This window comes from Chroicocephalus ridibundus, chromosome 8 (genome assembly GCF_963924245.1).
Source record: "Chroicocephalus ridibundus chromosome 8, bChrRid1.1, whole genome shotgun sequence".
NCBI classification, from domain to species: Eukaryota; Metazoa; Chordata; class Aves; order Charadriiformes; family Laridae; genus Chroicocephalus; species Chroicocephalus ridibundus.
The window spans coordinates 55,382,860-55,404,209 of record NC_086291.1 but is presented as its reverse complement, the minus strand read 5'-3'; the positions used below and the strand labels follow the sequence as shown (position 1 = coordinate 55,404,209).

The 21,350-nt window shown below is 56.4% G+C and overlaps 2 protein-coding genes across 11 annotated transcripts in view; one reads left to right on the top strand and one right to left on the bottom strand.

Moving 5' to 3' along the window:
- Positions 1-8,537, bottom strand: part of LOC134519261 (lysosomal alpha-glucosidase-like) — a 15,551-nt gene extending 7,014 nt beyond the window's left edge. Inside the window, exons 1-6 of one of the 4 annotated variants that reach the window (XM_063343169.1) lie at positions 8,402-8,537; positions 5,633-5,750; positions 2,634-3,171; positions 2,275-2,420; positions 1,171-1,336; positions 552-648 (exon numbers count right to left, since the gene is read on the bottom strand). In XM_063343169.1, coding sequence (XP_063199239.1) covers positions 552-648; positions 1,171-1,336; positions 2,275-2,420; positions 2,634-3,171; positions 5,633-5,643 — 958 coding nt within the window. In that variant the 5' untranslated portion in view covers positions 5,644-5,750; positions 8,402-8,537. Of the gene's footprint in view, positions 1-551; positions 649-1,170; positions 1,337-2,274; positions 2,421-2,633; positions 3,172-4,451; positions 4,643-5,632; positions 5,751-8,401 lie in introns of those variants that run through there. The other 3 variants (XM_063343171.1, XM_063343170.1, XM_063343168.1) reach the window with 3 other exon arrangements.
- On the top strand, positions 7,446-21,172 carry MAFK (MAF bZIP transcription factor K). 7 transcript variants are annotated; one of them, XM_063343178.1, is made up of 3 exons: positions 7,446-7,461; positions 14,777-14,856; positions 16,049-17,189. In XM_063343178.1, the coding sequence occupies exons 2-3, from the start codon at positions 14,821-14,823 to the stop codon at positions 16,481-16,483; spliced, it is 471 nt and encodes a 156-aa protein (XP_063199248.1). In that variant the 5' UTR covers positions 7,446-7,461; positions 14,777-14,820; the 3' UTR covers positions 16,484-17,189. The 7 variants fall into 7 exon arrangements, 6 of the variants coding, with proteins under 6 accessions (XP_063199248.1, XP_063199245.1, XP_063199247.1 ...); XM_063343175.1 differs by lacking the exon at positions 7,446-7,461 and adding an exon at positions 7,469-7,713; XM_063343177.1 differs by lacking the exon at positions 7,446-7,461 and adding an exon at positions 10,669-10,691.
- The last annotated feature ends 178 nt before the right edge of the window (positions 21,173-21,350 follow it).

Here is a 21,350-nt window from a genome sequence, read left to right as displayed (position 1 = left end):
TGGAGCTACGAGAGCCCCGGCATGTGTGGCATCGGCCCAGCTGCCTGCAAGCGGCGGCTGCTGGGAGGGAAGGGTGGTGGCTGGTGCCGTCCCCGACATGGCAGGAGCCCGCGGGAGCTGCTGCGTTATCAGCTGGCACACACGGGCGGCTCCCACAGCCGCAGCCGGCGGAGCACAGCTGGGAAGAGCGCGGGCGGCATTCGGCATCTCCGGCTGCGCCCCAGCCGTGTCATGCCACCGGGCCCGGGAGCAAGGCCGTTTCAGGCGGAGGGGGCACTAGCACGGACCCGCATGCGAGGGACTTGCTTTTCCGATGGCAACTCGGCAGCTGGGCATGTGGTTAAACTGCTCGGCAGTTGCTAAAGAGCCTTGTCGTAGCCAGGAAACAGATGGCTACGCTCAATAACGGAGCCATCAAACCACATCTTTCCCTTTTACGGCTTCCTCTCGCCCCAAGTTCCCAAACCGGGAGCTCCAGCAGCTCCCATCTATCCCCACCTGCCGAGTCCTCCTCCAGGGACAAGCCAGCTGGGGTGCCCCAGGACACCTACCCATCGCGTTGCTGTTGAGGAGGAAAACCCCGTGAGCATCTCCGCCCTCCTCCATCAGCAGGTAGAAGGGATGAGCGCCGTAGAGGTTGAATGATTCCTGCAAAGAGGAGGTGCCGGGTGAGAGAGCAGCTCCCAGGCAGGACAGGAAAGCCCCACGTCACCGGGGGTGAATAAATGGCCCCGGGTTGCATCTGCTGCCACCACCTAACCAGGCATCTGTCACCCCCCAGGGAGGACAAGGCGAGGGATGAGGATGGGTTGGGAGCTGGCGCTGAAGGCCATGGGAGGCTGCTTCTTCCTCGCAGCTCGGGGGCTGCTTCTGAGCTGAACCGGGCAAGGGGGAAACCTCCCGCCTCGCCGCAACCTGTTGCACGAGTGGCAGGGTGGAGCGGAAAACACCCGGGGCCCTTCGAGTGCCAAGAGCGTTTTGCAATTGCTCTGAAACCCTCCCTGGCACATATCTGCCCATCGGCCTCAACCACCCCCTGCCTCTCCCGTTGCCGCTGCCCAGCCTCCTGCCATGTTTTCCCAGGGCTTGTCCAGCGCCCTGGAGAGTGGTACCCCTCTCTCACGAGCGTCCTCGCCCCCCGTGCCCCGGCGGGGAGGGGGGGGATGGTACCGTGGGAGAGACGTCGCGTGCCCACAGCGTGAGGGTGCTCCAGTCCAGGCTGTGTAGGAGGGGGCCACGGTGCTCCCCCAGCCCGTAGAGGAACCTGGACGGGAGCAACGTGGCGATCTGGAGAAACTGGTCAGCGAAGATCAAGGGGGCCACGGTGGTGTTGAGCCTGCCAGGGTGACACGGAAGGAGAGAGAGAGTCAAGAGGGGATGCTGGGATCCAGCTGGATCCATTTGCCCACCAACAATTGAGCCTTTCCCTCTCGAAGCATCCCAAGGGCCGGCATGGCGGTGCATGTCCCACCCTGCAGCCAGCCCCAACACCTCGGCCTGGGCGGCAAATTCAGCCCCAGCCTGAACCAGCCCGACCCAGCACAGCGCAGCCTTGCCTTAGACACCAGAAGTTTCCAGCCAGGTTATTATTAACCACAGAGGAGATATGGCGGTGGGGGTTTTCAGCCTGTCGTCGCCGATAAGCAGCTCCTGAGTAAAGTACGGACCACAGGCACCAGCAAACGGGGAGGAGGAGGAAAGGATGGGATCTCAAAATACCCTGGTCATATATTGACCATCACCAACAGCTTAGTGTGGGCAAAGCCATGGAGGTGACTGACAGCAGCACAGCAAAGCCACCCGCTGTCCTTTTCCACAAAAAGCCTGGAGCTGTGGGTGTCCCTATAGCTTGGACAGCCAGGGAGACCCAAAAGCAGGGTGAAACAGGCAAAGCCACAACCTTTTGGTGGCCCTTTCCTCGAGTCACCAGGTCTCTTATTGGTGATGTGCTGGGGACCAGCACAATGTTTGGCTGCTGTAGGATGTGGCAAGGAATTAGGGCACTGGGAGATTTTTGGAGAGGTGCTGATCCCACCCAGCCCTGCCATGGCCACAGCCGGCACGTGGCCAGCTCATGGGGCCAGGAAGCCATGTGCTGCCACATCCCCACATAAGCACTTCTGGAAAGATGAAGATGAAGAGTAATTATTGAATGGAGATCCTACTGTGTGGTTTTCCCAATGGAAAAACCTCCGGGAAGCGTGCTGGAGCCTGACTAGGGTGGGATGAGCTTTCCCCTACTCGTTGTGGGATGCAGAGGAGGTGGGTTCTTACAGCACCGTCCCCGTCGCCCTGCGCCGCAGCAGCAGCCCAAAGGGGTCCCGGGAGAAGTCCAGGCTGTAGATGGGGTTTTCCGCTCTCTTCATGGCCCGGGGAACCTCGAGGGGAACCTCGTACCGCGGGTTGGCCGCATCCGTTATCTGCAAAAGGGAGAAAACACTCTTTAAAGACCAGCAATGCAAGAGAGCAAAGGGTTGGAGATGCTCGCTGAGGCCACATACAGGCTTGCCTGGAGCACGGTAGCTGCTGGTCCCGGTCTGAGCAGGGGATGGTCCCCTACAGAGGTGGGACAGAGGGTGCAGGGGTGCAGGAGCATGGTCACGAGCTCTGGAGGGCAACCATGGGGAGCTCACCTTGATGTGCAGCCGCGTGTCTGTCTCAAACTCCACGTCCAGCCTCAACCTCTCGATGTCCCGGGGGTAATAGGCCTTCTCCCTCCGCACCAGCAGCCCCACCATGCCCAGCGCCGTCTGGTTGAGGCTCTCCAGGGTGTAGCTGGGGAAGTCGGGGGGGTAGAAGCACCAGGGCACCCCCCGCTTGGCCCCCGCTGGCGGAGGGGTCTCGATGAAGCAGCACCCCCGGCTTTCGCAGAGCTCCTGGGTGACCACCACCTGTCGCTCCGGGTAGCAGTCAAAGCGGTGGCTTTCGGGTACCAGCAGACATTTGGGGGGCAGCGCGGGTCCGGGCCAGCCCCCCGATACTTGCCGCAGCACCCAGACAGTGATGGCGCTCAGCAGCACGGCGGCCACCAGCAGCCCGCTGCCCACCCACCACGGGGCCAGCTTCCCACAGCCGGCGGGCATCGGGCCGGCTCCTTCCTCCTCCACCCGGCATGCCGCCGGCTGCGGCCCCGCCGTCCTCAGCTTCTGGTACGACTTCATCGTCCTGGCGCTGGAGCGAGGGGGAGATGGAGGCAGGTGTGAAGGAGTCGGAGAGGCGGAAAGCTCGCCTGAGCCTCAAGGATGGCTGCCCCGCTCCCGATGCCCGCGGTTCAGGCAGAGCCTGCCCGCCTCTCCCCGCCTCGGCACCCTGCACCCTGATGTCTACGCCCTTGGCTTAGATGCACACAGCAAACTCGGCAAAGGGTGGCTTTGCCAGGATCGATGCCTCACAACTCTCCTGCAGCCCCAAGGGACAAAGTGACACCCGTCTGAACCCCACCTGCTTGCGGGGGGTGGCAGAGCAGCCCCTCAAGGAGTTTTTCCCAGGTCTGAATTTACGGGCTGCAGCGTTTCTGGAAGCTGCAAGCAAAACCGAGCTCCCTCTGCCCGTCGGAGTGGAGCCGCGGTGCTGGGAACCGCGGCTCCAAGGTGCAGAGCACCCTCTGCTCCGAGCATCCCCTGCTCCAAGCATCCCCTTCTCCGAGCATCCCCTGCTCCAAGCATCCCCTTCTCCAAGCATCCCCTGCTCCGAGCATCCCCTTCTCCGAGCATCCCCCGCCAGCACCCAAAGCCCTGAGTCAGAGGTTTCAGCCCCCGGGAGGGCTGGGCAAGGGATGGCAGGGAATATGCTGTCAGGTTTTGCCTCCCACTGACAAAATCTGATTTTAACAACCTCTCAGGCAAACATCTCCCGGACCGTAAGCAAAAGAGCCCCCCATGCTTAGGAGATCCCAGCACCTTAAATAAGAGACACAACTTTCTTCTTGCCATCCCCTGCCCAAGCCAGAGGCACTCGGACCCTGCTCACTGCCGCCCTGTGATCGGCAAAAGCTCAGCGAAACGGCTCTCCCCAAAAAGCAGATTTTATTCCCTGGCAGCCCTCCCCGCAGCTCTGGCACCAAAATGGCTCAACCCACTGGGGCCTGGCTCTGAAGCCGCCCCTGAGCACCTGCCCCTGACCCACGCAGCGCCTCAGCCTTATGCAACCCCCGGTGGCTTCCCCACGCGTGGGTGTCCCCGGGGGTGGCAGCACCCACCCCCCGTGGCCGGCCAGCACCCTCGCCCCCGGCATGCGAACCCCAGGGACCTTGACATGCCACCAGCCCATGCACCCATGCTCATGCCAGGCCGCCCCGCGATGCCACCTCGCAGCAGTGGCACTTGGAGGGGGGGACACACAACCAGTGCCTACAGCTGGGGGGTCCCCAGCCCAGTTGTGGGAGGCATCGCGCCACGGGACCCCCCTGCCCGGCCTGCCTGGGCCCCGCTCCGGCCATGGCAGGCGCTTACATACACGTGTCTCCTCTTGACATTGTGGCTGCGGGCGGGCGGCAGGCAGCGGGCAGGCAGCAGGCAGCGGGCAGGCAGCAGGCAGGGCTCCCAGCCGCTGCAGCTCCGCCGTAAAAACCCTACAAGACGCTCCGGCTCCTACCGCTCCTCTCTAGTAGCGGCGCCTCCAGCACACGCCTCTCTGGCCGCTTCTCCGCCGCTCGCTCCTCTGGTTTGTGTGCTTTGTTTTTTCTTTGTTCGTTTGTTTGTTTTTAAGTATATGTATCTACACTCAATGCTCTTCAAAAGCCCCGAGGTGGAAAATATGGGAGATTAGTGATTTTTTAGGTTTCCCCCAGCCTGGATGGACACAGGGTCTCAAAACCCGGAGTATTGATGCCTCTACCCCTCTTTTAAGGTGAAAGCGCGTTACCCAAAGCATCGTGAAAGAGGTGTCTGCGCTGAATCCCACACCGTGGCTTCAGGGAATCGTGACGCTGGACATGTTTTGAGCACACAGCAGGTGGGCTGGACCCCCAAAATCCCACACTTCCCAAAACAAAGCCCTTTTCCCACCCAGGTTTTCACCAGAGGCCCTTTCTCCCATGCACTCCTGTTCATCTGATTAACGAGTGTATATAATTGCAGGTTCCCTGCCCAGGCTTTCCCACTCTCAGGGGACTGAAGAGCTGCTCGTTGTTTACTATCGAAGGCTGCTGCAGTCTAAAGGTCAGCAGCAAAGGACAACAGACCTTTGGAGCAGAGTTGCTTTCCCCACGGAATGAAAACAAAAAGTAAGAGCTGTTGTGAACAGGCCGATTCACCCAGAAACAGAATTTCAGGCGACCTGACCCTCCCATGCCATATGCGATCAGTCAGGTCCATGTTATTGCAAAGACAGGAGAAAATACCTCAATTCTAGCGAGACCCACACGTGTGACTGTCACCACGGAGGGTGAGACCCCCGCCGAGGGTGCAGCCAGCCCATCCCTCCTGCATTCGGGGACCACCATCTTGTGGATGTCCGCCCTGGATGATGCTGGACCCCTCCAGCCACTCGTGGTTACTACCACCCAGGGAGGTCACAGGGGCAGGTGGCCCCAAGGGTCCCACCACCAGCACCCTTCTCCTTGCTTCTCTTGGCTCTCTGAGCCACCAGAACCCACCCCCCCTCAGGACGTAAAGGAGATCTGGAGACAAACCTCAAAGGCATCAATGAGGACCCAGCACCCGGGGCAGGTTTTCAACTGGAGTCTGCAAATCTGGGAGAGGTGAAGGCCGACGTTGCAGTCACACTGGGCAGCAGCTTCGTGCCATCGCCTGGGAGATTGAACCAACCTCATTAGCTCAGTTCCAATAAATAACAGGGGTTTCTTAACAGCGGGGTGGTGCATCTGCCCAAACCCAGCTTCAGCCAGGGCTCGCTCCGGCCGCATGGCCCTGCGGGGCTGTGGCAGACGTGGGGCTTGCCATGTTTTGCAGCTCACATTGTGCAAAGGGAGCCATGAAAGCCTTAGACCTGCTCCAACCAGGATATTTGGCCCTGAGGCTGGAAAGCACAAATTGCACAGGCCCAACAAAGACTTTCTAATATAGTTATGAACAAAAAAAATATCAAAGGGAGCCCGGTTTCGATGAAGGCAGTTTGGTTTGGTCAACCACCCCTGTTATTACAATTTTCGATGCATTTTCATCATTGTTGGATGCTGACGGGTTCCAAAACGCCACTCGCACCATTGGGGTCAGGGAGTTGTGTTAGCAGCTCTGGCAATTGCACAAGGAAAGCACAAGGCTGGGTGCTAGATCTGGCCCTGGCGCAGGATTTGGCCCTGCAGCTGCGCTTGGGACCGGGGAGAAGCTCTGGGACCTGGCGGTGTTGGGGGCAAAGGCTGGTCCTGTGCCTGGCAGAGAGGGACAAGCCCTGCCATGGAGCACTGGAGACCAAAATAGCCCTCTGAGCATCCCTTAGAGCCTCACAGTGTCCGGGACACATTCCCCACCCGTGTGTATGGGGGTGTAAAACCCCACGGCCACACCACATCCCCCTGCCATGGACTGCTGGGGAGCAGAACAGCCCCCTGAACACCCCCAAGAGCCTCATGGTGTCCGGGACACATTCCCCCACTGCAAACTCACCCACCCACATGTAGGGAGGGGTTTAAAGCCCCATGGCCATGCCACGACCCCCTGCCACGGAGACCTGGGGACCAAAATACCTCCCTGAGCACCCCCAAGAGCCTCACAGTGTCTGGAACACATTCCCCACCCACTTGTGTGTGGGGTGTGTGCGTGTAAAACCCCACAGCGATGCCGCCCCCACCGCCACGAAGCACCGGGGACCAGAACAGCCCCTTGAAAACCCCCGAGAGCCTCACGGTGTCCGGGACACAGTTCCCACCCGTGTGTGTGGGCTGTGTGTAAAACCCCACTGCCACACCGCGCCCCCCAAGTCATGGAGCACCAAGGACCAAAATAACACCCTAAGCACAACCGAGAACCTGACGGTGTCCGGGACACGTTCCCCACTCGTGGCGGGTGGGTGGGTGTGGGTAAAACCCCATGACCACGCCTGTGTCCGTGTGTGTAAAACCCCACGGCAACACCGCCCCCACCGCCACGAAGCACCGGGGACCAGAACAGCCCCTTGAGCACCCCCAAGAGCCTCACAGTGTGCGGGACACGCTCCGGTGTGCGTGTGGGGTGTGTGTGAGTGGGGTGTGTGTAAAACCCCACGGCCACGCCGCTCCCTCTCCACCCTCCCAGCGCTCCGGCCCGCGGGGCGGGGCCTCGGCGTAGCCCCGCCCCCTCCTCCCCGCGCCATGAATGAACGACGCGGGGCGGGGCGGGGCCGGGAAGGGAGCGGAGGCGGAGGCGGGGTTGGTTGCGCCGCGTCGGGGTGAATGGGGCGGTGCCGTGAATGGGGAGGTGCCGCCGTGAATGGGGCGGTGCCGCGTTGGGGTGAATGGGGCGGCGCCGCGGCGTGGTGACGCGCGGCGTTGACGCGGCCATGCCGGAAGCGGCGGGGGCGCTGGTTGGTCGGCGGCGCGGCGCGGCGAAAGGAGGAGGAGAACGGGGGGGGGGGAAAAGGGGGGGGGGCGCGCCCCGCGCTTGTTGTTGTCCGCGAGACTCGCTGGCAAAGGAAAGGGACAGAAGGAACCGCGCACCGACCCCCCCCCTCCCCTTTCCCCGGTGACACCGACACCCCCCCAACGACCCCCCCCCCTCCCCCCCTTCCCCGTCCCCTTTTTCCCACCGCCCCCCCGCGGGCGGTGAGGTGCCGCAGGTGAGGACCCGCCCGGGCGCGAATGGGGGGGGGGTGGCGTTGTGGAAGTGTGGGGGGGGTCGGTGGCGGTTTTTTGAGGGGGGGTTCGGTCCGGTTGGGCGCGGTCGTGCGGAGAGAAAAGTGCTGAGTCACCACGGCGGCGGGCACGTGGTTGCCGCCCCCCCGCCCAAGAACACGGTTTTGGGGGGCGAGGGGGGGGGGAACCTTGTCCGTGCCTGCTGAGCGGCCCCTCGGTACCGGCAGGGGTCCCCACCCCCCCCGCCCCTGGGTCTGTTGGAGAAAGACCTTCCTCCCCCTCTTCCTCCCTCGCGGGATTTATTTCACGGGTTCCGCCGAAAATCAGGCCACGAGGGCTCCAATTTGGAACTCCCCCCTCCGCTCCCACCCCCCCCACCCCCCCCAACACACCCCCCACACTTTCCTCCTTTGGGCCAAGTTGTTACAGAAAATGGGGAGGGGGGTGGAAAAAGCCTTAATTTCACGCCCCCAGCCTGGTCCTGGGACGGCGGAACTGGTGAAAGTGGTTCCCCCCAGCGAGCCACATGCCTTTTTTCATATTTTTTTTTTTCTTTTCATTTTTCCTTGCACTTTCACTCTTTATAAGCCCTGTGTTGGTCGAGAAGCGCAGCCCGACACTGTGGGGCTGAGAAGGTTTGGGGTTTTTTTGGGAGGGGGAGGGGGAATTTACCTTGTGATTTCTATTATTATTATTTTTTTCCTCCCTGATGAAAACGGGGCGCGCGCGCGTTCCTCCGCTTTTCCCTCTCTCCCCTTCCGTGTGTACGCCGTGGAGAAGCCTTCCTCGTGCAAGTCACTTCCTAGAGCTGATGGACGCCGCCGTTGCCCAATGGCGAGACGAAGGGCTGCGCGGCACCCGGAGTTCGCTCTCCTCTGACCCGCCGGAGGTGCCGGACCATCGTCCGGCAGCAACGGGGCCATTGCCGCAAGGTTGGGGCCATGCGGTGACTCCCCGCCGTCGGGGACACCCTGCCCGCTCTCTGCGAGCTCCGAGGGTGGCAGGGCTTTGCACCTTGAGCCGGGTTGAACGTCCCTGGCCGCATTACGCCAGGCTCCCACCCTGTTGGCGGGTGTTTCTGAACCAGAAACGCTGTTTTTTTCGCTTGCCTCTCAAGGATAGTGTGCTTTGTCATGTTTTATCTCATTTCTGTGCCGTCGCCCGTCTCGGCAATCTGTTGCGGTGAAGGAGTTCGGTACTGCCGTGCGCCTCCTGAACGGGGAAAAAAATACAGATCAGCTTGATACGCTCTTATTTCCCTCAGTGTTGGGAGATGATTAATGGCATGGAATGTGCTGTAGAACTTGGTATTGAAAATCTCTAGCTGTGTGAGATGTTTGGGAAGCGAGGAAAGGCCAGCTGGGAGCGCCGGCCCCCGTGGCAGTCGGGGTTTGTGGGATAAACTCGCTCGCTGATCGTTTTTGTAAACATCCAGCTGTGAAATACTTGAGTGGCGCTAGCACTTTCAATTATCGGGAAGTTTCAGGCTCAGCACCCCGTAGAGATGAGCAGGCAGTTTCCACTTTCTGCCTGAGCCATTGTTTCAGGCTACCTTCAAACTCGGGCAGGGGCTCCCAAGCATGAAACAAGCACAGAGCGATGCAGCGCTCTGTGACGATGTCGATGGTTGGGTTGGGTTGTGTTGACAAGAACTCGGGGCGGGTGGGCAGGCAGTGACGAGAGCGATGACCCTGCCGCTGAGCTCCCCAGCGGAGGGACAGGTTGTGTGGCGAATCCCTCTGTTTTGCACTATTGCAGGACCCTGAGTAGCACTACCGTTATGTTCCATTATTAGCAGTCGGTGGAGGTGTCCGACTCGCTGGCTGGCACGTGGGGTCCGGAGCAGTCAGGTTAGGAATCCCGGCTCTGCCCCAGGACCCGTCTGCGTGGCCGAGCAAGTTATTTGCTGTCACTCGGTGTCTCAGCTTGGCTGGCTGGGGGAGACGCGTCCCTGGGCTGGTGATGCTGAGGTGTAATTCTGGTGTAGCTCTGTCATTGCCTTTTATAAGCACGTGATGGAAAAAGTGCTGTACGCTTGTCGGTACCGGGGCTGGCTGCCGCATACCTTTCCCCTTCAGCCACCTCCTCGGTGGAGTTCCTGAGGTGACGCACCAGCGTACCCCCCCGGTGCTCCGTATCCTCTGCTCCCTGACCACAGGCGCTCTGCAGCATCTGACTGCGTTGTTTACCAAACCGCTGAAGACTGTCTGATCCGTGTCCAGGCTTCCCCAGAGAGCGCCTCAGAGAGCCGTGTCCTGGCAGCTCTCGAACGCGCTCTGAAGGTTCCCGAGTCTCCCCTTTGCTGCTGGATGCTGGTTCCGATCCATAAGGGAAATGGAAAGCTGGCCAGCTGGGCGAGGGCTGCGTGGAGCTCCTCTAGAACAGTAAACAGTGACTCACCCCCTCCTTGTGTCTTCTCTCTCTCCATGTCAAATATATTGCCTCGCATATGCTTCTACTCTCTGATTCACACCGTCAGCCCGTCCCTCCCCGCTCCCATTACGAATGAGTGACAAGCGTCACTCTGCCTTACGGGATGTGTGAAGATCGTCAGGGCAGGCGGATGGCTTTTTGAATGATGGGGAGAGGGATGGTGCTCTGCCTGCCATGCTGCGATGTGCCGGGAATCCGCGTCGCGCCTCCGAGCGGCAGAGGCACGGCGACGAGGATTGAAGCGTCTGTAGTTCCCTTCACCTGTCAGCTCTGCTGTTATCCTTGGTAGGCGCATCCGTTTGGCCAGCGCTCGGGAGCTGGGAATAACTTGCTGATAAAGGAGAAATTTGGGTGACTTTACTAAGTAAACGGCTGCCTGGGAATTAAATCGCCGCGTTTGGGAAGGAGCAGAGTATTCCTTGTGTAACTGTCGGTGCTGAGTTGAGAGTCGATGGCGGAGATCCCCATCGCTGCTTGAACCTTCCGCTGTTTTTCTGCCCTCTGGAAGTTGTCGCTGGCCTGGCTGAAGGTGAGGGTTGCATGTTTTCAGTTTGCTGTACGTGTCTGAGGATGGAAGCTAAACACCAGCGGGGCCGTCTGCCAGGCACTCATGTTCTGGCCGGGATTGTCTTTCAGTGTAGAAAGAGTTTTAAAATTCGAGTTCATCCGCAGTTGTCGGGTGTCGGCAGGGACTTTATAGTAATTCCTTAATGCGTAATGCGCTTTGAAAGCCCTGTAGCGTGGAAAGTCTGAAATCTCATTCTGGCATGTTTTCTTTCTTAATTGCAAGCCTTGTGTGGAAGGCTCTGTCCTACCTCTGCTCGAGACAGGCTTTCTGCCGCCTTCCCCTCTCAGAGCAGAGGAACCGGGGGATCTCGGGATGGTCCGAGCCGAGAGCATCAGGCTTGGGATGGCAGCTGGAGACCCCCAGGTTTTTGGGAGGATGTTGCAAGGGGCGTCAGAGTTGCTTGAGAGAGGGAGAGGGCGTTGGCAAGGCTGTCAATGGGTAACTTTATTGCAGAATTACAAGGGCTCTTTATGTAACCCGCAGTCAAAACACTCGCTTTAAATCCGAGCTGCTCTGGTTGGTGTATTGGTGGTGTATTACTACTCGCCGCTTTATTTATGTAGCTTTCAAAGTGTGTTGTACGGCTTACAGAATAGAGATGTAATGCGGTCCTTGCTCCAAAAAGTTGAGCTCCTAATTTTAGAAGTGATGCAGCAAACGCAATTAAGAAAAGAAGGGCAGGAATAGGGTAAAGACTAAAAAGGGTGCTAGTAATCAAAATCGCAGGCAGGGTCCCAGAAAACCCCTGTGCGGCATGGTTATGGGACGCTGCTGGATATGGCACATTTGCAGGAGGGTTTATGACTCTTGTCGTGGGGTTTTGCCTTTCTGAGTGTGGGAGATGCCGTGCCAATTGTAGTTGCTTGCTGTTGGTGGCTGAATAGTCCCAAACAGTCCTGATGGGGAGGATTTTGCAGGTGGGGAGATGGAGTCGGAGCCCGAGTCCCCGCAGGACTGTTGGTGAGGGTTGCGAGTGCTGCCATATGGGTTTCGAGTGGAGCCCGTACCACACCTGTGGGTTCACCTGGTGCAGAGACAGGACTCGTACTGGTGTCTGAGTGCCAGAATTGGGCTCGTTTGAGTGCTCCTACTCGCCCTACCCAATCCTGCGCTTGGGGTTGGGGCAGACCCCCGTCTCCCACCCTTGGTTGAAGAGGGCTCTGGCATCGCAGCCATTCCAGACGGTGCCCTGAACCTCCTTGCTCCTCTCTGTACCAGCGGTGGCTCTGGCGCATTGTCCCTGGTGCCACAGGAGGGATCCCATTCCATCTCGGAGGGATCCCAGCCTTCCTGGAAGCGATGCCGGCATCTCCGGGGTGCTTTGAGGTGCAGGGGGAGCCAGGCGTGCGGCACAAGACCCCGAACCGAGCGCCGGGGCATCTGTGCCGTCCACTGAGGGGTGCGCAGGGAAAGGAGATGCCGCTTTGGTAACACGGAGCAGCAGGTGACCAGGAGGGGGTTTGTCCCGTGGAGCTGAAGCGTTGCTGGGGTGGCAGGCGAGCCCCAGCGCCGACCCCCGCTCGCAGCAACTTCACCCCTCGCCTCTTGTTTTCCGCGATGTTTTACATTTCTTTCCGTCTCCGCGTGGCCAAGCGGCCCTGTTCAGTTTTTCCATCGGCTGGCGTCGAAAGCGCTTTGAAGACGCGCTGGGTGAGGATCAAAAGGCTTTTTGTGTAAGGGGTGGGTGTGACGGGGCCGGTCGCCGGCCTCCCCCTCCGTTTTGGCTTTCCTTTTCCGGTGGTGGCGGGACGGCAGCAGCGTGCCCCTTCCCTTGTAGGGCCGGGGGGGGGGATGCCGAGGGAAGGAAGAGTTTCTGATGCTGTGGGAATGTGAGCTCGCAAACTCTGTAAACAGCTGGTGACTCACTGCATAACTATGGCACCAACTGCCTGCGGCCCGCTCTCTGCAGGGAGGGGGCTGCCGGCCCTTTCCTTTACGCACTGGCAGCGTCTCTGCTCTCCTCAGCTCGCCGGGACGAGGAGCTTTTTCCTTCCTCTTCCTCCTCCATGGTAGCGCCTACTCGGCGCCTCCGGCCTGGAGGTAGGGGTGGACGGGGTGGAGGGGGGTCTGACGCGTCTCCTGTGCTCCTGCCTGCGGTCAGCCCTGCCGCAAAACACGTGGCGTGGGCAGCAGCCGGAGGTCAGGCACGTCCCCGTCCCTCTGAGGGGGCAGCCCGGGACCAGGACTTGCCCCCCTGCCCAACCCGCTCTGGCGAGGAGGCAGCCCAGGGTGGGGAGGAGTGAAGGACGCGGTGATGCTCTAGAAAACGCAGCGCACACCAGTTGCTGTAAGTGGTCCATTCATCACGGAGCATCTTGGCTTGTGCGGCTGTCCTTGTCCCTCCTCCAGACATGGAGAGCCGTGCTGTCTCGGGCTTAAAAATAGAGGAGGCACCTAAATACACTCCCTGATATCTAGGATACTATCTCACAGCTTTGCACTTTACGGGATTTTTTTTTTTTTTTTTTCTTCCCCCCCATGCTCTTCGTCTTGATTTTTACGTAAGTCGTGTGACGGTAAGGCGTCTCCACTGATAAAATTCAAGTGACAGCAGCGCGGGCTGAGCTGGCACCTTCACCCACACGGCTCCCGCTGGTCCCCACACCCCACCTTTGCGCCCCCCCACCCTGGATCCCGCCGCCCCCCGTTCGCAGATATGAATGAGTTTGTTTACTCTCCGACGACCTCGTGATGTCTTTGCACAGACATGACCTGAAGTCATTATTGCTTTTGGGCTTCTCTGTTTCCATGGCGACTGTCTCCGGGTTGGCTACTTTCCCAAGGTCACCATGGCAACTATCAGAAGGGAATCATGCTTGGGATGCTTTGGCTGGATTTTTCATGAATGATTAGGATGTGTGACACGATGCAGACGTGGAAATGGGGAGGGTTTGGGCTGGGCTGGAGGGTGGGGAGGGGGGGAGAGAAGGGAGAGAGCGAGGACTCCCTCCATCCAGGCTGGGCGCTCTGCGGTGCAGCCCTGGAAGCCGCCCTGCCTCGGGGCCGGGGGGGGGACGGACCGGCACCTCGCGCCCTCCCCGTTTGGGGAGCGACAGGCAGAGGCTGTGATGGTGGCACGGCTGCGGCCGCCTCTCCCGCGGTAGGTACCTGACGGATGTGCTGCCATCACCGCGGGGTGATGAAGGATTTTGGGTGGCGGCGCGGGCAGGTGGATTTTCTGCTGGGCACCGACCAGAGGGGCGTAGTCGCCGGCTGAGGTGAGAGTGAAGGGCAGCGTCTCGGCAGGGGATGGTCTCTGTCGGTCAGACATGCCTCCACGTCACGAGAAATATCGGGCAGGTCAGCTCTGGCAGCCTGGGACCGAGAGGATGGGGAAGCAACAGTCTTGGTGCGTTGGGAGAGGCGAACTCCTGCCCTGCTTTGTTATCGGAAGCGGGGGGGCTTTTGTTTCTGTTGTTTTCCGGGTTTTCTGGTAGCGTCTCCTTTGGGTGGGGACGGCTCTTGAAAGCAGGTTACGAACCAGGCAGCTTCTTTCTGGGTTGCTGATTCAATTTCGAGCCGGGTTAATAATAACCAAAATAAGAATGAAGGGAGTTGTTGTCTTGTGGCTTTCCAGTGCCTTTTATGAGCGGAGGTAACTCTTAATTCCGTCCCTAATAGGCTGTTCTGAGCGTCTGGGATTCCTCCGGAGGGAGGTGAGGGAGTGACTGGGCCTGGGAGGCCGCGCTCCGTGTGAGAAGGGACGGCATATTGCGGGGCGGTGGATGGTGGTGAGCCGAAATGCTAATTACAGACGTGAGCTGGTGGCCTTTCCCCCCTCCCGGCTTAATCTCAGCGCTGGCTCATAGAAAAATACGAGGTCTTCAGCGTTAAAACGCAATGCACTTGTCAACGCAAATTTCCCTTTCTTGTATCTGGATGGGGTGAACTGGTCCATCCAAATCCATCCCAGTGTCTTAAAACAACTGTGTGTTATTTCTTTTAATGGTGGTTGAGTTGGGGGTTTGGACCGTGTGTTGGGTATCGTCTTCCTCCCTTCATCTCTGACATTACTGTAACCTGAAAATCTTGTTTTCTTTTTCCAGTTGCAATTTCTGAGCAGTTTTGTCCGGAAGACTGTGCTCAGGTTATGACGACTAATCCCAAACCGAACAAGGCATTAAAGGTAGGGGAGAAGGGCGAGCGGGCGATGCTGGGTGGCAGGGGAGGCTGTCGCGGAACCCTACGACATCGGTCGTACGCAACTGCTCTTTTTCATTCCGAGAGACTTACAAATGGGTGCCGATACAATTTCCCACTGTCTACAGGGAAGGTTAGAGTAGAAGAATACTGGTGATACCAGGAAGAAGTCTAAAGTCTCTGGGATGGCGTGGAGGCTAGCGTGTCTGTCCAAGTCGGTTGCTATCCAAGAGACTTTTGACTATTAGCAGCATCCTGAAACCACTGCTCCCAGGCCTGTCAATGAAGTACTTCTGCTTTCAGGACTGGGAGGCCCTGGGGAAAGGAGGTGTTCAGCTGCTGTATCTCAGATCCATGAGCCAGTGAACGCCTGGGACACACCGGCGTGGTGGTGGTGTGCCCATGGCTTGTGCAGGCATTGTCACAGTTTCTTTCCAGTGTCTCAGCTCTTCGCTCCAGATGTTCTTTCATCTGTGAAGAGACAAAAGGATGATGTCTTAAAGGTTCTGGACTCGATGATCTTGAAGGTCTTTTCCAACCTAAATGGTTCTATGGTTCTGAAAATAATTGTGGCAGCAAACCTGCTTGAGGAAAAGGCGCAAGGCCTTGGTGTCTTTCTCGTGTAACTTCAGAGCCTGGCCTGGGCACCAGGGAAACCGAATCGGGCTGTGCTCCTTGAGGCCAAGCAGGGTTGGGTTTCTTCATGACTTAGATGAGCAGTCTTCAACGAAAAGCCACAAAATGCTCGATTAAACCCTCCATACAAGTGGCTGTTCTGCTTTTGAGGTGCTGCACTGGCATCTCAGCGTAATGCTGGGAAAAGGTGTCATCTTTAGCATTCAGTAGGAATGCCAGGTCCTGCCAAAGGAATGTAAAAGGTTTCATTTTGCTTTACGTTTATCTCCTTAAAAATCTTACTGTTCGGTTCCCACTGGGTGAGGAAGGCTCACTGCTTTCTCTGACTTCAGGGGGTTACCCAAACCCAGACGACAGCGGTGCTTGGATCTCTGTCGTGTTTTTCCCAGGTGTTTTAGTGGAGCGTGTGCTCTCCGCACCGCTTCGGGGGTGTTTTCCAGGTAGGGGTGTCACGGTGCTGAGGGGTGGCCCGTCTCTCTTCCCTGCCCGGAGCATCCCTTCGCGAAGGGTCGTCGCTACCCCTGTGCTGTTGGTATTTGCAGGTAAAGGAGGAGTCAGGAGAGAATGCCCCAGTGCTGAGTGATGATGAACTCGTGTCAATGTCTGTACGGGAGCTGAACCAGCACCTGAGGGGTCTCACCAAAGAGGAGGTCATCCGTCTGAAGCAGCGGAGGCGCACGCTGAAGAACCGGGGCTACGCCGCCAGCTGCCGCATCAAGCGGGTGACTCAGAAAGAGGAGCTGGAGAGGCAGCGGGTCGAGCTGCAGCAAGAGGTGGAGAAGCTGGCCAGAGAGAACAGCAGCATGAAGCTAGAGCTGGACGCCTTGCGCTCCAAGTACGAAGCACTCCAGACCTTTGCTCGTACCGTGGCGCGAGGGCCCATCACCCCGACCAAAGTTGCCACCACCAGTGTCATCACCATTGTGAAATCAGCCGAAATCTCGTCCAGTTCTGTGCCGTTCTCAGCAGCGTCCTAGTGCCCCCGGTGGGGGGAACTAGCAGCCTTTCAGAGGGGAGGGGATAAGGCTCTTATGCATTGTTCCGGAGTCCTTGGTCACATCAAGAATTGGCAGTTTTAACGATTCTCTTCCAAAAGTGCAAAAAATCGAAAAAAAGAAAAGGAAAACAAAAACCAACCAAACTCCAAACCTACAAAGGGAACTTAACTGGCTGCTTCTGTCTGGACTCGGTGGCTCCATCGACCTCTCGTGTCCGGGATTTGAGCTCTGTATGCAGTACCGATTGCAAGATCTGCTTCCTCCTTCCCCCTGCCTCCCTGAACCCCTCTCAGCCGTGGGCAGCTTTCCCACTGGGAGAAGATAACCTGAGGAGCCTCCGGAGTCTTCGTGAATGATGCTCAAGAGCCAGGAAACAGATGGACCGTAGAAGTCATCATGTGAGATGAATGTATGGGGGGGGAAGAAAAAAAAGTTTCCTTTTGTGGCATCCTACTCCCTGTAAGAAGGGTCTCCCCTGCTTTCCCCACTTCCATCTGATATTCCGAGGGCAGGGATATTAGGCTTTCTGGATTAGATTTCATCCTGCTATGAGTGGATGGGAGCGGGAGGACGATGGAGATTAATGCTTGGGTCTGACCACACCCATTAGGAATAACCTTTTGTTTTCAATCCATGCTGTTAAAATATGGAAAAATATATATTTTACATATTTTAATACGCCCCATTACCTGTGTGGCCTATAAAAAACTACATTGCAGCCTCCTTTATTCCAAGCCTGAGTTTCCCGATAGCTCCTTCCCTAAGGTGTGCCTGTGAATTGGGTATATTTATGCAGTTTTATTTCTTCCAAATGATCCGCGGTCTTGAAGTAGCGGCTTTTTTTTTTTTTTCATTTTTTTAATTTTTTTTTTTTTTGGTGGATTCCCTGAAGCTTAAGGGAAGGAGGCACAGTAAATGCTGTGAAGAGCTGTGTGATGGAGCGGGGGGGAGAGGGGGAGACGAGGAGGACAAACGCTGCGAGTGTTAGCGGGTGGCGGCAGAACTGGCTGCGAGAAGGTGGGATCGGCACTAGGAGAAGGGGCTTGTGCAGAGTATTTCGGAAAGATGGTTTTTAAAGCACTGAAGTGTAACGAGAGGGCAGGAGCGTTCAGACGGGAGGAGAGAAGTTATAGAGGCTCCTCCTTGCCAAAAGCATTGGTAGGTTAGCGGTGAACGTCCCAGCTGGAGAGCTGGGCTCACCAGTCTTTGATGACCGGAGAAGGGCTATGGGGAGGTCGGATGGGAGCTGGAAGAGACTTTTCCTCTCCGTGGCACGTCAGGCGCTGAAGTTGGGATCCAAAGAGTAGAGTGAACAACCCTCAGTGTTCAGACAACCTGTGTGAATGTGACCCTGAAACTTGACGCTTTCTCTCGGGAATGGGTGAGTTATCCCCAGAGGCGCACGGAGGGCAGGATGGAAAACCGGGGTGTGTATGTGTGTAGGGGATGGAAGTGAAGGAAAAAAAAAAAAAAAAAAAATTGGGATTGAGAAGTCGTTCGTATGGCTCTGAGCAAGGGTTTGGGAGAGGGATTTCTGGCTCGGCGATGGGCAGGAGGTGGGAAGCCAGAAGGAGAGAGATTCAGCTGTCGCGCAGCAGCGCTGAAAAGGCAAATGTTTCCAGGTCACTGTAAAAAAAAAAAAAAAAAAAAAAAAAAAAAAAAAAATTAGCTATGTTGGTGTTTGTGTGTTTTGTTGTTGGTTTGTTTTTGGGTTTTTTTTTTTTCTTTTTGAAGTAGGATAGAAAAGGGACTGTGAGTTTTGCAGGGCAGGTCAGAGACTTGTGGAACGGACGATGCCTGTTGTCACGCAGGTGAGAAGAGAATGAGATTGCTGAAGTTTAAGATGAGGAGAAGAGCTTAGAGGCTTTGGGCTCCAGAATAGAAAACAAAGATCACGGAGAACTGAGGAGTGTTTTGGACTGAAAGAGAATAATCAAGTGCCACCGGTGTTGCAAAGGGGACAGTGAACTGGCATCTGACACCCAGTATAATTTGTCGTTTGAGGCTTTGTCTCGCCTTGAGTGGCAGTGGGTTTGTAGACATTTAGTGTAGCCCTACTTGTCTTTGGAAGAAGTTGTTAGCTAGCCTTTTTTTTTTTTTTTTTTCTCTTTTCTTTTTTTTTCACCTTGTCATCGGAGTCTCTGGATTTCCCAGGAGGGTCCTTTGTGAAATAGGTTAATGAAAAGAGAAACCTCAGACTTTGGTTCTCGTTCAGTCCTCAACATCGACATCCGTGACCTTACTGAGCCAGAAAGGGTGTAAGTGAAACGCTTCCCGAAGGCTCGTTACCCCCGCCAGACCCACGTCTTACGGAGGGGAGCAGGGAGTTTCCTTCAAAAAGTGATTTTTCCAACCCGTAGAGTTGGGATGACACTTAGCGTTACCTCATTTCTCCTCCACTCCCTCCGTATCTCCGAACGGGCAGATCGATGTCCTGTGTATCAGTACCAGTTATTGACTCCCACAGCAGAAGCTGAGGAAGAGAAAGATGTTACTGTCATTCCCTGGTCCTCTCATGTTCTCCAGCTCGCAAACATTGGAAACTTTCCCAGACCTTACAGGTGCCTCCGAAAAAAGACAAAATGGAGACTCCTGGCACTGTTGGGGCTTTAAATGAAAACTTTTTTTGACAAAAAAGGCCAGTTGACTTGAAAATGCCCAAATGCTTCCAGTCTTTAAAACAGCTCCAGAGCTCCATAACATTCCTGGTTAGACAGGGACACCCTCTGGCTGCCCTTGACCCCCCACCCGCCGGGGAAATCGGTCGCGCCGAGGGGGACGGAGGCTGAACTTTGTTCCCCGGGGTGGTCGTCTTGCTGTTGGAATGAGTTGAGAAACATATCTTTACGTGGCACTTCCCTCGCGGCCAAGTATTTCTTTTTTTTTTTCTTTTTTTTTTTTTTTTTTCCTTTTTTTTCCAGTTCTTGGAAGGGTGCCAAAGGCTTGTCCAAGTGATTGCTAGTTTAGTGCTGGTAGGCACTTAAATTTCTGGTCACTCGATAAAGAACAAGAGGCCTGGGTGTTGTTAAAGCTGTTGATACCATAGCCATGGTAGGTAATCCATATTGGATATCCATAAGGACCACGTGGAAATATTTAAAGAGAGAGAAATATATATATAAATATATAATTATATACATTTTATCGTACAGATTTTTCGTAAAAAAAAAAAAAAAAATAATAATTTTTTTTCCAAGTTTGATACTGTAAATCTTTATTAAAAGAAATTGCCAGTCCAGGGCTCCCTGGGTGGTGACCTGGAGGGGAATGAAATGTCCTGGCTAAACTTCCACAGAGGGATCAGAATTGCAAGGTAACGTGGAGGGAGGAATGACCCGAAAGCTGTTGAACCGCGTTGGAGACCCAGCTCCTCCACCCTCCGCCCTGGAGGGCCCTCCAGCTTGGGGTTGTCGCATTGCATTCCTCTGGGGTTCGGTTCCTTTCTGTCGTTGGTTTTTTGTTTTGTTTTGTTTTTCTTTTTTTTTTTTTTTTTAATTAATTTCCCCCCCCCCCTCCGTCCTGCCCTTGCGAGCCTGCCCCGGGGCGAGCGCCGCGTGGGGACCTGGCTGCGCCCGCGGCGTCCCCGCCGCCGCACCTCTCGCTTGCCGCTGCTGCAGTAGTTTGGATGCCGGGGCTCCCTTCTTTGCCCCTTTTAATTTGTGTATGTGTGTGCGTGTGTGTCGTCCCCCCGACCCCCCACCACCCCGGCCCCGCTGAGGAGCGGGGGGCTCTGGATTTGAGCGCTGGGATCCTCTCCCTGGGGTCTGGCCTTTCTTTGGTCGCTCCCCATCTGCAGCGGGAGGTGGGGACCCGCGGGCTGGGCGGGAGGCAGGAGAAGAGGAGAAGCGTCGGGCAGGGACCGGGGAGGGCCATCTCTCTTCTTGTAGACCCCGTTTGCTGTGCTCTCTGTTGGGAGTGGGGAACCTTTCCCTCCAGGGCAGCTCCAGACCCCTTTGAAGCAAGCCAGCGTCTCTGCTCTTGCCCAACTCCAAGGCTGCCGGAGGAGACCCGCAAAAGCGCGAGCTTAGAGAGAGAGACCTGGGTGACACAGCGGCTGCGGGGAGGGGACAAGCTGTGGCAGGGCCGGGCGCGATGCCACGGGAGTTACGGAGCGGTCAGGCCACCGGACGGCTCAGACCCGGGGAGGACGAGAAGGTGGCATTTTTCTTATTCTTTATTTCTTTTTTTTTTTTTTTTTCCTCTCTCTCGAATCATTTAAACTTCATTGTCATGATTGTTTTTATTTAAAAAAAAAAAAAAAAAGAAAAAAGAAACAAAACAAAACCGAAAAACTTTTGTAACGTGGATTTGTTTTCCTTCGTCTGTATTTCAGTCTGCTGGGGTGTTTCCGTAGATGGTGGATACTTGCTTTCATTTTTTTAATGATAGAAGTCTTCTGTTTTAAGTTGTTTTTTTTATCACCAGCTCATTCTATCCTCTGTGGTTACTCAGTAATTTCATTTCAATATTTATTTTTGTGCTGCTTTTTTATTATAAAATAAATTATTGATATACCAAGCGATGTGGATTCCTGTTTGTAAGGCGAATAGCCCTGTGTATGTGTCCATTACTTTCTCTTGACAGCCACAACGTAATTTATTGCTGTAAATTTAGCTGCAGTGACTGGTTTTTTTGTACCTTTCCAATAAAGCATTTTCTGGTTTCAGACTTGCCCTGGTCTATGGTCAGCGTTTTGGAGCTTGAATTGATCTTCAGCGGAGTGTATTTTCCGCGGGTTTTGGTGCCCGTCGGTGCCCTGCCGGCTGCGGTGCTGCCAGGGAGCGATGGGTTTTTTGGGGAGTCAAGGCTGGGCGAGGGTGAGTGTGGCGCCTGTGAGGCCTTTGGC